This window comes from Manacus vitellinus, unplaced genomic scaffold, assembly GCF_001715985.3.
Source record: "Manacus vitellinus isolate BGI_N305 unplaced genomic scaffold, ASM171598v3 scaffold_17_pilon, whole genome shotgun sequence".
NCBI classification, from domain to species: Eukaryota; Metazoa; Chordata; class Aves; order Passeriformes; family Pipridae; genus Manacus; species Manacus vitellinus.
In genome coordinates, this window is record NW_021939256.1 from 7,371,425 (window position 1) to 7,388,761 (window position 17,337).

The 17,337-nt window shown below is 36.6% G+C and overlaps 1 protein-coding gene across 1 annotated transcript in view; it reads left to right on the forward strand.

The window, feature by feature from the left end:
* The window catches only part of MOCOS (molybdenum cofactor sulfurase), a 341,863-nt gene that overhangs the window by 236,793 nt on the left and 87,733 nt on the right, over window positions 1–17,337 (forward strand). Inside the window, exon 7 of the mRNA XM_029958899.1 lies at window positions 13,807–13,883. Within this exon, the coding sequence (XP_029814759.1) occupies window positions 13,807–13,883 (77 nt within the window). The remainder of the gene's footprint in view (window positions 1–13,806; window positions 13,884–17,337) is intronic.

Here is a 17,337-nt window from a genome sequence, read left to right on the forward strand (position 1 = left end):
TAAGATTTAAGAGCTTTTGCTGGGCTCTAGCAAGTTGTCTCTACATTTTGCCTGAAGCTGCTTTTGTATAAAATAATCTTCCCATAGTTAACATTCAGGATACTCTGCAGAGCATCTTAAGAAGACTTAAATGCTAAATAACTGTCACATAGCAAGTCTTAGTATTATTGCACTAAATTACATTGCAAGCAGTGTGATAAACAACATCATAATACTTTGACACATTCATCATTAATTATAACTGAAATCTAATCCCAACTGGATTTTTTTCAGTAATTATAACCACTAACGCAAACATTAACATATATGGGGAAAGGAGGGTGGAGAAAAGAAGTCTTCCAAAAGCACAGCTGATATATCAAAATACTGAATGGTCTGACAGTCTTATTAGGTCTTTATATGGAGTTTTCTACATATATTAAGAGATTAAATATCTGGAATACATTTGGAATTCACTATGTGAATAATTGTTTTGAAGGCAAAACTTTTCAGTGACATAATGGATGTGTCATTTTAAAGTGGCATGTAACAATCCCAGATATTCCATATGACGTTCCAGATTTCTGTTGTCTTATGTGAAAGACCAGTATTGAACTAAATTTAAAATCAAGGATCCTTCTGAACACCAAAATGCTGTAAGGGTGGTGTTTTTGTCTTCATACTACTATGCTTCCTTTATTTCCCTAAAGACTGTATATGGTATTTGTGCATGACAACTCCACGTACCTTTGCTGTCCAAATTCATATTCATTTTCCACTGGGAAACTTTCTGTTGTTGTAGAGCTCCCATTCTGATAGTGCAAACTCTTTTCCTGTGGGCAGCAATGCCGTGGGCTGCTCAGCAGTGCACTATGATACACCACCACAGCACCCAATTGGCTGAGCCAGGGCTTATGTCAACTCAATGAATGTGAATTCTCTTTGTGCTTTCTTTGCTATCTTCCTAGGATGCTGTTTTTGCAAAGTACTTCATTACTTGTGCAGTATACGAAGCATACTTTTTCAAATGTCATTATTTTTCCTCTGTATATTTTGAGTTCCCTGCATGCAAAGCTACTTGCTTTCTGCCATATTTACTTCTCTCCAGTGGTTAGTGAGCCTAAATAGAAAATACTTTATTTGAAGCGATGTCACCAGGTTTTCCTGTGGGATATTTCTACTCATACCAGATATCTTCACTGCCTATTATTTTACAAACATCAGTTACCTGGCTGCATGTACCTGAAATATCTGTAGATTGCACCTGAAACGTCAAACTAGTGGAAGAGCAAGGAGCTTCATTTCAGTCCTGGTTAGTCTTTGGTTGGTAAACAAACTATGAGAAAGTCTTCTCCAGTGGGCTTTTTACAGAAAACATACTTAGTTTTCTGTGGTGGGAGGATGCAATTTAATGAAACTTGCATGCAATCATTTTGTGTTATACTTACTGCTATGCTCTCTGTAGCATTTACAAAAACTCAATATATTTTCATCCAGGAGATTATAGACTCATTAAGAGCTGAATTTTGAAAGTGCTTTTATTGATAAGAGGGAATGGATTACTTACAGTATTGGTGCATGTTGAGTTTTTCAAATGAGTATTTTGTATTACAATGTCACAGGACAGCTTTTCTTTCTTGATGATTCTTTTAGGTCTGGTATGATTGAGGCAGAGAGATTTTCTGTACTCTTACATTAAAAAAAAGAGTTAATGGAGGTGGGTATTTCTATGTTTACTGTGTTAACATAATTTTATAAAATCATACAGCTCTCAAGATCACCTTTTACTTCTGTTACAATTAATCAAAATAAAAGTATCTATTTATTCCTCACCACCATCATCAGAGACCCTCCTTACTGGAAGCATATGGAACTAGTCAACACGTCATACTGTCAAGCTGATAGAATATGCATGGAAATTTATAAGGAAAAAAAAAAGCTGTCAATAAGTACATTGCTTTTACTCATGTCAGTACTTTCTTAATACAACTGATGTTGAGCAAGACAGTGTTGCCTTAATTGCGTGTCAAATGGAACTGATTTGGTCAGGGGAAAATCAAAACGGTTTTCAGAGGTTCACAAAGTTACAAACTTGTGTATTTATGTTATTTTCATATGCAGTTTCAGAAGATAAGAGCAGTTGCTATTTTGATGTGTTCTTAGGAAGGACAAAAACCTTCTGGGTCATGTAATCAACCTATTCGCTGTCAAAGACACCCACACTATATAAACCCCTCTTTATACTGAGCTTGTGCGCAGAATGAGTGGGACAACTTTGGCACAGGGGAAGGAGGATATGTTGGTTTTGGTTTGTTCCTGATACTTCTGTTGGAAAATGTTTCTATAATCTCATATCTTGCATGGACACAAGACTTCTAATTTGCAGTCTGTATTACCTTGTAGTCAGTTTGGTCATTTATCTGCATTTTGTCCTGTAGCTGTTTTTCCTTCCTAGTCATTGCTCACCTTTTCCATCTCTAGACCTACCAGGCAATTCTACTTAACTCTGGATTACTATACCTAAGTGAACTGAACACTTCTATAAGATGGGTTTTACTTTCCTCTGATCATCATCTACAGTATGCCACAGAAAATCTTATCAGACCTTTTTTAACAGTGTTCTTATTTTTCTATCTATAAGTCCTAGCATGATTTCCTGTTTGTCATGCTTATTGACTGGTAAATCTGATGTTTCGGATGACAGTCCTCCAGTTCATGGCAGAAGTTAATGTCAATAATCCCTAAGTGCATAATAGGGTTTATACATGATGATGTACTTATCATACATTATAGCATATTATACATTTAATCTTGTTTCTGTTTTTAGGGTTTTCAACATTATCCGTTTCTTACTGCACACAATATACCATCCCATCTTCGGCACTGATGATATCCAGATTTCACTTCAGCAACCTACTTTATCTTCACATTCCTACCTTTTATGCCAGGATCATTAGTGAAACTACTAAAAGAGATACTTGTCCCAAAAGCAGTGCTTGAGGAATTAAATGGGAAACGTTTTTTTAGCTTAAAAGTTCCCCTTTTGCTTAGCCTACTGAAACCAGTTCTAATACTTCTTGTTCTGTAGTAGTTTTGCATATGACACTAGAAGTAATGTTTTACTGAAATCCAGATAAATTAGCTCTGCATTTCCTTTGCCTAGAAAAATAATGTGCTCTTAAAATGGCAGCCTCTCTGGGTTTGATTTTCTGTTGGCACAATCCATGGGGCTTTTGAACATGCTTTTATTTACTCATTTAATTGTGCTTTCATTCAGAACTTGTTTTCAGGATGTATATAACACTGAGTTCAAGCTAACAGATGTGTCGTTCTCTGGATCACTCTGTTTCCCTTTCTTCAGTAGAAATATTGTGATTTCTGTTTTCCATTCCTGATTTGACAAATTTGCTTACTGGCCTGTGTTATTGGGCTTATATACTTTTTAATGCCAGTTTCTTACAATTCTGGACCATAGTTCATCTGTCTGCCTGTGTTCAAGCACATTAAAACCTTTGAAGTGAGTTTCCACAGCAGTTGCAAGAACTTCAGTTTTCACACTTTCCACACACTTTCAGTCATGAGTCATCCTATCTTGTCCTGTGGTTTTCAGCAGTCCATGTTAAAACCTGAATAGAAGTACTCAGTTAGTTTTCAGACTTTTCTTTCAGCTCTTTGCTTCTTGAATAATGATCATAATACTTCTTATTTATAGTCTTTATTTTTTTATATTTATGTGTTATTATATAGCATTAATATTTTTCTTTGATTTTGTATAAAGAATAGCTTGCTGTTCAGTTTGATTTATTTTGTTAGGGCTTGGCTCCTAAGAATTCTCATTTTAACCCTGTGCTTTCTATTTTTCCAAAAATAGCTTCCTTCCCTGAGCAACACTTTTTCTGATTTCATAAACAATGCTAAAATCTCTTGTAAGAGGGTCCTTTTAGTGCATGTTATTGCTGGAGGCTTCCTCTAAAAGTTCATTTTCTTGATTTCTTTTATACTTTTGGGATATAAATTCCATATATTTTTGAACCTAGCTTCAAGTAATTTTAGGTCTCCTCTATATGTAAGTATCTGATGATTTCAGTTCAGTTTTCCCGACCAAGTAGCTTCATTAATGTCTCATTTTGCCCCAGTAACATTCAAAACCTCATTTGAGGTTGCTTATCTGTCTCTGCCATGTAAACTTGTAATCCCTCTGACCAGGATTTCTGTCAGTCTTCCATTGTGTATTGCATAAATGTTTGTAATAGCCATTTTTGCAGTAATTATTTTATTTGTAGCAGGTTTTTTGGGGTTTGGTTCTGATATTAAGTAATTATTGAACTCAACCATTTCTGTTATCTTGGTTTTGCTTGAAGAAAATTTAAGGTAACATTCATTTCTGTGAGAGTGACAGAAAAGTATCTGTTGGACACAGAAACATTTTTTTCCCAACATACATACATAGCCTACAGCCTCAGCAACTAGTCCTTCTTGTTTTGAACACCTCACCAAAGACATTCCAATTCAAAACATTTCTGTTTTCTTCACCACTGTCTCTCTTACATTTATGTTTTCTTTAGCACATTTTCCATTTATGATTGTTTTTCTACCACATACTAATGTGGTAGCGTCCTACAGAGGCTCTAATCCCCCCATTTTGTAGCCCACATACTTTGTCTTAGCATATAAACATTTCTGCTTCTTTCACCCACTCGTTATCCTGTTTTCTGTTTGGATGAGAGCTGGGATGATATTATTACATAACAAATGCTTCTATGAATATTAAGCCTTTTATTTCTCTACTGATGTACACTCTTCTAACCCTCTGACACTTCTGACCCTCTGCTGTTTCTTTACCCTGCTGTCTCCTCAGCTACCTGCCTCATGCTCTTTTCTGTCAAAGCTAGGGATTGGAATCATCTCTCTGTTCTCCCTACTTCAAGCATCAGCAACGCTGGGTAACATACCAGAATTTTCCTGAGTTCTTGAAGGAATTGTAAGTTAAGATGATCCTTTCTTCTGGATTCGGATAACTGGAAGACCTCCAGAACTTCCTCAATGCAGGACACCTGTGAAAGCTAAAGCAGGCACCTTTGATTATAACATGACCATAAGATATTCTCAGGATCTCCATCACTGCATTCCTGTTGAAGAGGAGAGGAAGTTGCATGGAAAGGGTTGTTGGCTTTTTGCAGTATAAGCTGCAAGCTACTTATAAAAGTAAGAAATTAGCAATACTTGCTAATTCAGTATTACTGCTGTGGGTTCAATTTTCTGGAGATTTGATAGCTCCCAATATCCAGTCCATGCATGGAAAATCAGTTAGAGTTGGTCTTTGGAAAGAAAAGTTATTTACTTCTTCAACTTCCCTCATCACTGAGATGCTACCTGTTGACCTCACAGGGTAGTGTGAAGTCTCAGCAAGCTTCACAACAATGCTGAAAAATGAAAAAAACATTGGAAGAAATTTGCATATTATAGTCCCAAAGTGGAAAATTAGCTTGATAGGTTTTGCAGTAAACCAGTTAATTACCAAGATGCACCTGGTTTGGTGTAGCAGATCTTTCTATGTTATTTTTTTTTCAAGCATGAGAGTAGGGCAGAAACAGTAGGGTTTTTCCTTTTGAATTTTGAATTAGATTGTTTTGTAGCTGCATCATAAAAATATAGATAGGAACCTTCTCTCTATTTCTTTTTAGTTGGAAAGCTATTAGGATAGGCTGCTATGGAGTAAGATGGAAAAAAAAAATCTCTATTTCTTTTTACTTTTTTAACTTCCTGCCTTCCAGGGAAAAAAAAAATAGTTTCTATTAAGAACCTTTACTTCCCCAACTTCTTTTTCTTTTTTTTTTTTTTGTGGCATCACTATCATAGAATCATAAAATCATTTAGGTTGGAAAAGATTTTTAACATCATTGAGTACAACTATTAATGCAGCACTGCCAAGTACACCACTAAACCATGTCGCTCAGTGCCACACCTACATATCTTTTAAATACCTCCGGGGATGGTGAAAATCCATTCTGTGAAGAAATTTTTCCTAATAGCCAATCTAAGTGTTCTCTGGTGCAACTTGAGTCTGTTTGCCCTTGTTCTATTGCTTGTTACTTGGGAGAAGAGACTGACCCCCACCTGGCTACAGCCTCCTTTCAGGTAGTTGTAGAGAGCAAGACTCTCCCTGAACCTCCTTTTCTTCAGGCTAAACAACCCCAGCTCCCTCCCTTTTCTGCTGGGCTGCTTTCCAGCCACCCTCCCTTATCTTGTAGCACTGCCTGGGGTTGTTGTGACCCAAGCACAGGACCTGGAACTTTGCCCTGTTAAATCTCATACAATTGACCTGTACAGATATCTCATGTTCATGAGAACACTTTGAGCCTCTGTCTTGCTGACAGTACCAACATTTGAAGTTCTTTAAGTTAATTTTCAGGTTGCCATGAAGGAAGAACACATCTTCCCCACATGGTGGCTCAACACAGAGTGGTTTAACATGACGGGCTTAATTCACAGCTCCCAATGCATTCTGCTAATCTTGAGTATACATTTCCTCTGAAAATTACATCTGGAGAGAATTTTTATTGCTAGAGAAAGAAGCTTTCTGGGTGATATCAAAGAAGTCTTTTCACAGACACAGCCCAGGTGAGGGAATAAAGTGCTCAGAAGGGTTGCTGAATTCACTTTTATCTGCAGTGGAAATAAAGCTTATGCATTGCACTAACCTGTACTTTTAGGCACAGACCTTTCTACAGAATGGAGACCACCCATTGGAAAGCAATCATAGGGATTTTTCTCCATCATCTGAGGATAAGTTACTGCTAACCTTATCCGAGGTCACTGATCTGGGTCTGCCTCACTGGCACACATGATTAGATAGTGGTATTTTTAGGTGCAGATTTTTAAGAATGAATTCATGTTCAAGTGGAGCCTTTTTTGTCTGCCAATGTTTAAATTGTATTTAAATTTAAATCTTTAGCAGGTCATTACAAAGTTATTAATTATCCCCAAATGCACCTGTTTCAGGATGAAAGATTACATCTCAATCTTCATGAGGAAATAAATCTGTTTATACTGAACATGGACAAATAAATACAGCTGGTCAGTCTTGCCTATAAAAATTTACTTTCAGAATGTCTTTCATCTTCTGCCTCCTAAGGAGAAAATCAAAGAAAGGGTTTTGATTTTTTGTGAATGATTCACTACTCATAACTGACCAATGAACAGTTTATGCAAATACACTTTGCAAATTACTCACTTTAACCATTACTTGAGGTTATATCTGGATATTGCCTTCCCATGAGAAGCAGAGGTGTGAACATTTGGATTATTGATCTATAATCATGGGAGTATAATCCATATCAAATGTTAAATACTCAGACAGATACAGAAATCATTTGCAATACACTTGCTCACACTGAATTGCACCTTAATGGAGTTCTTGTTGACATTAATAAGTTACAAGTTAAGATGAATGAGTATAAATTGCAAACTAACTAGCTGATAGTTGAACATATTATTCTTTGAGACCAGTTAACCAGCAGGCCTCATGTTCCTAAAGACCTAAAATTAATGTACCTCAAGGAAATATCCCTTTGCAGGATGGAATTTAAAAGAGAAAGACTGTTATGTTTCTCCCCCACTGCCATAGCAATGCAATGAAAACATATTGGGCTGTTTTGTGAATTTGGAAGGGAACCTTTGGCCAGTGACATGCGAGGCATTGGTTATTTTGTGACCAATGGCTTCTGGTGAGGAAAAAAAAATAGTAATGTTCTTATTATTTTACTTTGGGGGGTCCTTGTAGGGGTAGGTAGGGTGTGTATGTTATCCCTGAGATATAACTCATTCATTGTTTTGTGATTTAAATATTTATGGCAAATCTCTTGTATAAATACTTTTTTAGATATATTGTAAATTATTAATTGTAAAAATTATATTAGTAGAAGAAATTGAACTGTATTTAAAAATTGCATATAGCTGAAAGTTATTGTGATACATATCGTAAGAAGTGTGATTTTTATCAAAAGGAAGAGTCCTGTGGAGCTGATAATCTGCAAAATCAGAATGTGTCATTCCTACCAATTTGAGTAACAGACTCAAGGATTGCTAATCTTTTTAGTGCAAAAGGGGAAGATTATTAGAGATATACATAGTGAGCAAAGTTATCAGCTAGAAGTTCATCAAATTGTATATAACGGAAAGATGCACAGGGACACTGGAGAAATAAATATGGATTGACTTACCAATTCAATTTTCTCCTCCACAAGGGGCAGTTTTTAGGGCTCTGGATCTCCTTTCATTCTATGAGAAACAATCATTGCTCATGATCATATAATAAACACTAACAGAGGTAAAAAGGAGTTGCTGACATGGTGAGAGTAGGTGTCTTATTCAGAGTTCTGTAACTTATTACTACCCTCCTACCTACTAAATTCTTAGCTAACTTTAGCATGCTTCTGTGCAGGCAATTGCACAAAAGTTAGATTATTATGAAAGGATGGTTTAATGTTAGCATATATGTCTGTTACAACAAGCTATCTGCTAATTTTATTTACTTGCTTCAGTGTCATCCACTGTGTGAAACAAAGATATTTAGTCAAAATGATGTGTTTATCAGAGGTTAGTGGTCTGTGGATCATATACTGTTCCAAAGAATTTACTAGTGGAGGATCAAAAAGCCCACAAGAAAATGCTTAATCTTGAGAGATGCTCTCTTAAAGTTCAGCTGTTGGTGTTAATGTGACCAGGGTTTCACCCAGTTAAGAAAGTGACCAATGTGGACAACCAGCAAATTGCTAAAATTGAAGAGTATCATCTGTGGGAGACAAAATCGGAGAAGGGGATCATGTCCTTTGGAGAGACATAAACACCCTGGAAAGGTACCTGAGGACTTTGTCTCAGGAAGAGCTGATGGAAGTTCTAAAGAGCAAAACAGGGCCCTAAAGGTTTTGTAGCCTAGTAATGATATGTTTTAAGTTAAAGAAAAGCAGAACAAATATAGCTCCTTTTGCAAATATTATTTTTTGATGTTAGAAAGCAGTGAGACCAATTAAAACACGTTCCCCTGCTAATATCAGAGATGGCAATTACCAACTTAAGAACATGAATATGACTGAAAACAGTCTTTTCCTACAATCATAAGCTTGACTCTGTATACCCTAGGTGCTAGTGTCATTCCATAAAATTTCACTTTAGAATAAACAAGCAAATGTATAAAATGTAAAAATTGAATTTGCCAAGATAGTTGTTTCATGTGGCAGTGATATGAAATATCTCTATGAGCTGAAAAATAGTATCTGAATGAACTACTTTTAAATGAATCCCAAGAATCTCTCTGTATTGTTGTACTTTTTAATTAGATGAAAATAAATGAATTGAAAAGATGAAAGGAACTCATGTAACATCTCACTTCAAAGGACAGCTCCACTCTTGAGAAGTGTTAAAAAAAAAAAAAGAAAAAAGAAAAGAAAAGCAGCTTATTCAAGAAATGTGCATTCTCTATGGATTTGGTTTTTCTTTTACCTGCTTTAGAAACTCAGGAATGACTTCTGTTCATTTGACCTAAATGGAGTCATTACCCAGGTGTAAAGGAGAGTGGCAGCAGGCTGACAGTGATGTTCTCCCCCACCTTCATTCATTGCAGTTGCATTGACTCAGCAATGCTCAAAAATGAGCAGTATTATTTTTGACCTTGTGATGGGATTTTTATCAAAGTTTCAGTGCTCTGGGCTGTGTTATGGATGCAAATTGCAGATGTGCAAAAGTTCTTTAGCTACCTCCCAAGATGAGAACTAGAACACCAACCCCCTCAAGTGTATATATATCAGTGCATGCAACCTGGGGAACCAACAGGAGGAACTGGAACTCCGTGCCCAATCAGAAAGTTATGATATCATAGGAATAACTTAAACATAGTGGGACAATTGGCATGCATGGAGCATTGTGATAGATGGTTATAGGCTCTTTTAGAAAGACAGGCAGGAAAGAAGAGGAGGAAGAGCCACAGTCACACTCGAAGTTAAAGAGAACCTTGAATACTATAGAAGTCAACAACAGAGATTATGGAAGCTCTATCTAATGAGTGGTTCAAGAGGAAAGGTGTCATCTCCAAGGAAGATCTTACAGTAGGCATCTGCTACTGACCTCCAAACCAGGGCGGTAAAGCCAATGCAGCAGTATCAGTGTAACTTAAACAAGCTTCAAATCAATAGAATGGGTGACTTCAACCACCCAAACAATTATTGGAAGAACAATACAGCAGCTCACATATCATCTGTCAGGTTTCTGGAATGTGCAAAGGACTGCTTTCTCATATGTATGTTAGATGTGTCAACCAGGAATGAGGCTGAATTTGCTACACACAAACCAAGAAAATGTACTTTGCAATATCTCAGTTAGTGACAGCCTTGGCTGCAGTGATCACAATACTGTGGAGTTTGAGATCCTGCTGAGCATGCTGTAGGTGAATAGTAAGACAAAAGTTTTAGATTTTAAAAGGGAAAACTTATCACCATATTCCAGTATTTAAAGGGTGTCTACAAAGGTGGAGACTCCCCTTTTACAAGGATTCACATGGAAAAGAAAAGGAGTAATGGGCACAAGTTAATCCTGGGGAGATTCTGATTGGACACAAGAGGAACATTTTTCACAATGAAAGCAATCATCCATTGGAATAATCTCCCCAGGGAAGTGGTAGATTACCCAACACTGCACGCTTTAAAGATTCAGATGGGCAAGGTGTTGGGCCATCTTGTCTAGACTGTGCTTTTGCCAAGAAAAGTTGGACCCGATGATTCTTGAGGTTCCCTCCAACCTGGTATTCTGTGATTCTGTGCACAGTGGCTCTGTGTCTAGATTTACTTAAACTGGACAAATGAATTGAAAAAACAAAACAAAACAAAACAAAAAAAACTCAAAAAACCCCACCCAAACAGCTGAATCACTCGTCTGCCTGCTAAACAATTCAACCTTCTCATAATCCAGCAGCAGGTGCTCCCACCCAAAAACCTAAAAGCCATGCCTTGTATACTTTCCATATATAGAATAGCTTATGTTATGCAAGGTATTTCACCACTTCAGCATTGGTTGATTGGTCTTGAGGGTCTTTCTGGGTTCCTGACTTAAGTCAGTGCTGTCCAACATCAGGGTAATATTTTTGCCTTGCACCAATTTTAGCTCTAAGTCCTCTCTTTAAACATAAGTTGTTTTTATAGACCTTAGGTTCTTTATTTCCAATCACATCTGTCCAGGCCAAGGTTTTCGTCATCATATTTCCATGTAAAGGTTACCTGGCTAAGAAGAGGATGAATTGAATCTGCCCAAGGTGTCACCATTTCCTTTCACAGAATCATAGTACCATAGAATCAGCCGGGTTGGAAAGGACCTCCAAGATCATCAAGTCCAACCCATGTTTCAGTTGTCCTGAAGTGTGGGATGATGACTTTAGAAAATAGCATTTCTATGTGGAAGTTTAACAGAGAAGTGTCACAACAAGCAGTTGAACAAGAATTCAAGGAAAGACTAGCCTGTCACCATCCCTAGGAAGATCCTAAAGGCAGGACTGCTCTCTGTAAAGCAATAGTTTTCTTTCATGACTCAAAAATTTTTCCTTCTAGAAGCAGAAGTCTTGTGCCCTGGAAAAGGAGAGCAGCTCATCGGCTTCATAACTCCTTGATAGATTTTAGGCAGGCTGCTCTGGTTTTTGTTATGCCATGAGTTGTTTAACCAGTTTGTCAGATAGCAATTTGATGTGAAATACTATTAGCGTTTCACAAACACAATCAGCTAAGCAATTGAGCTCATCCCAGACGTGATTAAATGAGATCAATTATAATAAGATCTAGATAAGAGAGGTAAGCTTCTTGTTTCTTGGGTTGGTATTTGCAGTATTAGCTTTTGTAAGTATCCTTTATACATCATCAGCTGTAAAACCTTGATTACTACAGGAAATGGCTTCTAGACCAGCATGCAAATGAACATCATCCTAGACTGATTATTCTAACACTGAAACTGCCATTGAGTGAGGAAACAGTTTATTTGAAGCATCAATTGCACGAAATAGAAAAGTAGTCATTGAAGCCAATGTTTTGCAATGCAAGAAGCATTTCTGCTCCCAATCTTAAATACGGTTAAATATTCTGACAGACAGCTCTTTGTGTCTCAAGAAGGGTATAGCTGCCCTTAGCATCATGTTTTGCCATGGCACTATTGCTATAACACTTAAGGTTTAATTTGCTAAATATCATAATTTATAGATGATTCCTGAAAATTTTGACATGAAGTTGCTCATCAGCAATATGTGAGAGTCAAGTGCACTGGAAATATTATAGATATTATATATATAATATACATATTATAGGAATAATAAATATTCATACTTTGTTTATCAGAAGTGGAAAACTGGCAATGTATGAATAGAAGGGACCATATGAACAAACAAAATACAAGAGAGGAATGTATATATCACTTGGTTTATAATTATTTACCATGTCTATCTGTCTTCTTTCATCACAGCTGAACATATTATCATATATACGCAATACTCTTGCTTTTTTTTTTGTGTGTGAACTTTTGCCAAATATTTTGGAAGCTTTATATGTCCTTCATCTGATGATGTCACTTGCAGTATTTAAATTATTTGATAACTATAGAAAAATAAAATAGAAATAAGAAAACTTACAGGAGAATTGAGAAGTGAGAGCTGTTATGCTATTCTATTGAGGTTTATTTTGGTAAAGAAAAAGCATTTGAATTCTGACATTTTTAACCTTTGACCCTTTTCACAATACATAATTAATTGTGGTGCCAAAAGCTTTTAACATGCATTATGAAAAATTATACATCCAGAAAAAAAAATTAATCCCCTGTTTTCTGGTAAAAAATGTGTATGTAAAGTGTTTTACTCAAAAGTGTGAGACTTTGTTTTGTTCTATCTCGTCCAGTCATTCTTCAATGTGGATATCATCAGATCTTTCTGAAAAAGTTATAAGGAACACCAGCTCCCTGTGAGGTCTCATCCTCGTGGTCAGAGTTTAATTTTAAACTTGAACCATGAGATTTGGAGTTGTTGTTGGTGGGCTCATTTACTGCTTATTAACTGTTACAATTTTGGAGACAGCTTCTTCATTATTAGGGACTTGCTGTGATCCCAGGTTCAGTCTTACATGGTACAGCTCTGTACAGTTCCAACCTCATCAGTTGTCTTCATTATTCTATGTTCCTCTTTGTGGTGAAGCAAGATGAATAATCACTCCTTAAAACTTCTTGTGGACTGCGGTACACACAAAGCCTAAATGGAACATATTTTGATGCTTGATATGGTGTTCCTTCTGACCCCTTGAATGCACCACTTCCTGAATACAATCTCACCTTGTAGCTGCACCTTCTTCTCTTGAACTATGGGAATGGCTGCAATAGTTCATAAAATCTGACAGTTTTGTTTCCATTTGGTGTTTCCTTTAAAAGATAATGAAAGGGACTGCACTTTTTTCCCAGTTCTTTTATAGTGCTCTTGTTACAGGTCAGTTAAAAATTAATTTCCAGGAGGAGCACACAGAAGACATAACTGTTAAGCATTACTTTAAAATTAAAAACCCACAAGTAGCCCATTCAGGGGAAAATTATAACTTTCTATGCACAAGCAACTGTTCATATAAACCTCTATAGCTTTGAAGAACATACTTTTGATTCACAGGACACTACAAGACTGGAAGATTAATCCCTAAGAGAAGAGTTCCCCCTCTGCAAGTTAGAGTCACTGAATACAAAATAGTAACTCTTACAATAGACTTAAAGTCTCTACCATAGCTCTGTGTTTTGCTTACTCTGCTCATTTATTCCATTCTTTAGGTTTGAAGATGGCACAGTCTCTTTTCTTGATATCATTGCTCTGAAACATGGATTTGATGTTCTGGAAAAACTCACAGGTCAGTTAATATAACTCTAATACTGAAAACTAAAGTTCCAGATCTATAGACAGGGCACAAGTCTGATCTGTTTCTTATGGCTGTAGCTTAATTTTCATTTCTAGTGTTACTATCCACGTTCATCATTGTGAAGAAGAAACTTCAGTGTAACTGAATTACTCCTCATATTGGATTATTCCAGCCTGGTTTGGGAAAAAAAAAAAAAAGGTATCCAGACTGTTTTGGATGTGCAAGACTTGAGTACATCGAGCACTTCTAGTCTGCCTCACACTCACAAAGATGCAATAGGAAAGTGATAGTAGAAAGTAGTGTGTGGCTGAAAACCACTGAGTGACTTGCACTTTTTGATATCTTTGAAGCCCTTAACAAGTAGCTAACACTAAAGTCTCAAATAAACCTTTAAGCTGATCTTCAGGCCAGAACCTGTATGTGAAGAGCGACAGTCATGTGCCTTGTTTACTTCAGGATAGCCTGCTGCTTGTCTGACTCAGCACCCCAAGTGCACAGTCTCTCTGTGTTTGCTGCCATGGGTCAGTGATTCTCCTGAAAAGGGTAGGAGGTGGCACCTGGCCAGGCAAGCTTGCACCATGGCATGTTACCACATGTGGAATGTGCCAGCGTGTTCCTGAATGGGTTTCATACTCAGGTATGTGCACACTTAATGTGTAGAATCTGAACCTCCCATTTTCAGTGCACTCTTTGATTTCCTATATAAAGGCATAAAGTGCATTGTGATGTAAAAGAGGCGAGTCCAGAGAGACACTACCTATGTACTTTTCCAGTTAGTATAATTTTAACTAATACCTGTGATTTATTTTCATGATTCATATGAAGGATTCTAGTTTCTTCTTCCTCACAGTGCAAGACTTCTGTGAGGAGTATTATGTTAGATTCTTCAGGTCCTATTCATGTGGAAATCAATAGCAGTTTTCATCCACTTCAATAGGAGACCCGACAAGTAAGGATGTTGGTCTACGTGGAGACTAGGGATCAGAACCCAGCCTTTAGTACATATTCTTGTGTTATAGAATGCTGCTGAAAAATGAGCAATTTTAAACAAGCGTGTTCCTTTGTGAAGAGGGCTTTGCTTTAATGTATAGGAGCGTTGCCTGCCATAAATGTGAGAGTTGATGATATCATCTCCTCTATTACATTTCTCATCCATCTAAACCTCCTATTGGTACCTATTTCAGCTAAACAATTGAAAAATCTCCTAATACTAGGTTGAGGGGAACACTTAGCACTGAGCCGGAATAAAGTGGATATCAGTGGAGGACAGGGTAGAAGACAGACATGAATAAATAGTATGTTGAGACCTTTCAGTTGCCAAAAGTGTGAATTTGGCTTCAAATTTTCATACTTAGAATCCTTTCATAAAACATTGAAAAAAATATTTTCCCCCATGAACATCATTGAGAATATAGGCTTTTGCAGGTTATTTAATTTCTGTCAAAAGCCCACTGTTCCCTTTGAACAGAGACTATGAGCATTTCTGTGTATACAACAGAGCTGTTGCATGCTGTAGAAGCAATTCATAATTCAGAAGGGCTGCAGATTTGTTTTAGACCTCTTTACAAATACTTCTTCCACTTCAACTGCCAGAGTTTTCAGTGGCAAAATGCACTATCAAATGTGAATCACTTCTGAATCTCACTTTGCTGTAACTGCTGGAGTACTTGATTTGCACTCCTTGAACACAATGATTCTCATTCTGTGTTGGAAATAACCTGGAGTAGAAACAAGCAAAATAAATTAATTTTATTGTTAATTTAAAATTGTTAATTTAAAATAATAATAAATTAATTTTATTATTAATTCTATCCTAATGTGTCATAAAAACACTTGTGAAGTTCTTTTGGGGTGTGCTGTACCTGGATTATACCAGTGTAATTACTGAAGATGGGGAGGGAGATCACTAATGGAAAGTAACTCAGAGTTTCGATGTTAGGCAGTGTTGTGAAACATACAGATCTGTTGAGTCCAATACCATCTGACTTAATCTCAGACCTGTATCAACTTTCATTTAACAATAAGACATATTTCATGCCAGAGTTGCATCATGATGTGTGTGTATTTAAACAATTTCAGAGGTCTTGTATCTATATGATTTTTAAACTTAATCTCAGCTGGTATGTAATTTTATGAGTAAATTTTCATCTGTTTTAAAAAAGAAACTAAAGCACATAATTTTCATTAAATTGTTGTAAGGTGTACTATAATTATAATTATAATGTCTGTTCAGGAAACATTAATTCTCTTTAGAAGGAAATATGCATTGGGAAAAATTTTAAAATGCAGACTAAGTCTCCTAAGGACGATGAATTGAAAGGTGTCTTTAAATTCACCAGATGCTTGACTGCTTGTTGGAGAGTAAAGGTTATGTTGGCTTTCATAAAGGCAATTTTACCACATAAAGCAAAATACAGTGCAGAATGTTAAAGGCTGAAGCTAACTTGTTTTTTTAACTTGATCTTTGGAACTGTTCTTGCGTTTTGCTGTGTAATAATTTTTACTGTCCTCTGGTACATCAAAGACGGGTTGCACCCAGTGATAGGATGTTTAGCAGTCTGCATTTCGTGGTACTGCACAGATTTTCTTGTGCGTTGTGTTTTAACACCTAGGGTTATGCAAGTCATCCAGATTAGGGACCAGAAAAAAAGTTTTCCTAAATCAGATTGGCAGAGATTACTGGGATTTCTTGTGTGTGGAGTTTGTGACTTCATCTTACCATTGTCTGGGTATGTCACCTAAATCTGGACCATGGGTGTGAGGCTTGTGTACTTTACTGCTTATATCCTCAGTGCTGCTTTCATTCATAATTTTAATGGATTTGGGGATTTTCTTTTAAAAATCATGAGATTAAAGATGACATTAATACATGTGTTCTGGCATGTGATATACAGGTTGTTCAAAATAGATGCTTCATTTTGGCTGCTGTTTAAGAAATGCTTCATTTTGGAGGAAAAACCTTCCCTTGCTTTAAGAGAGAGAGGAATCATTGGTGAAATTTTTACCTTCTCTATGTCAGCCATTTGTGACAAGATGCACTAGAGCATAAAACAAACCTGGGCAATACTAATTGTACTAATATCGTCACCTCACTGCCTATAATTAACACCTTCTCTAACTGTATTTGAGATTATGTGTTGGGGGGGCATTCTAAGAAAAATGGTTGATGAGTTTACAGTTGCAAGAAAATGCTTCATCTACATTCTTAATAGGTAAATACAAATACACTAAGGAGAAGGCATTTTAATTTCTGGCATCAGAAAGAAAAGTTTGACTTCTAAATGTGAAGGGAGTGCATAAGAGCTTCAAATCCAAAGGATTCCCGGATAATGACACTACTGGTATGTCGAAAGACAAAATTCTCCTTTCATCGATAGTGAGATGAACTGTCACTGGTGTTAACTTTCTGTGCCAAGATGAACTTGGTTTAGAGAACAAACAAGGA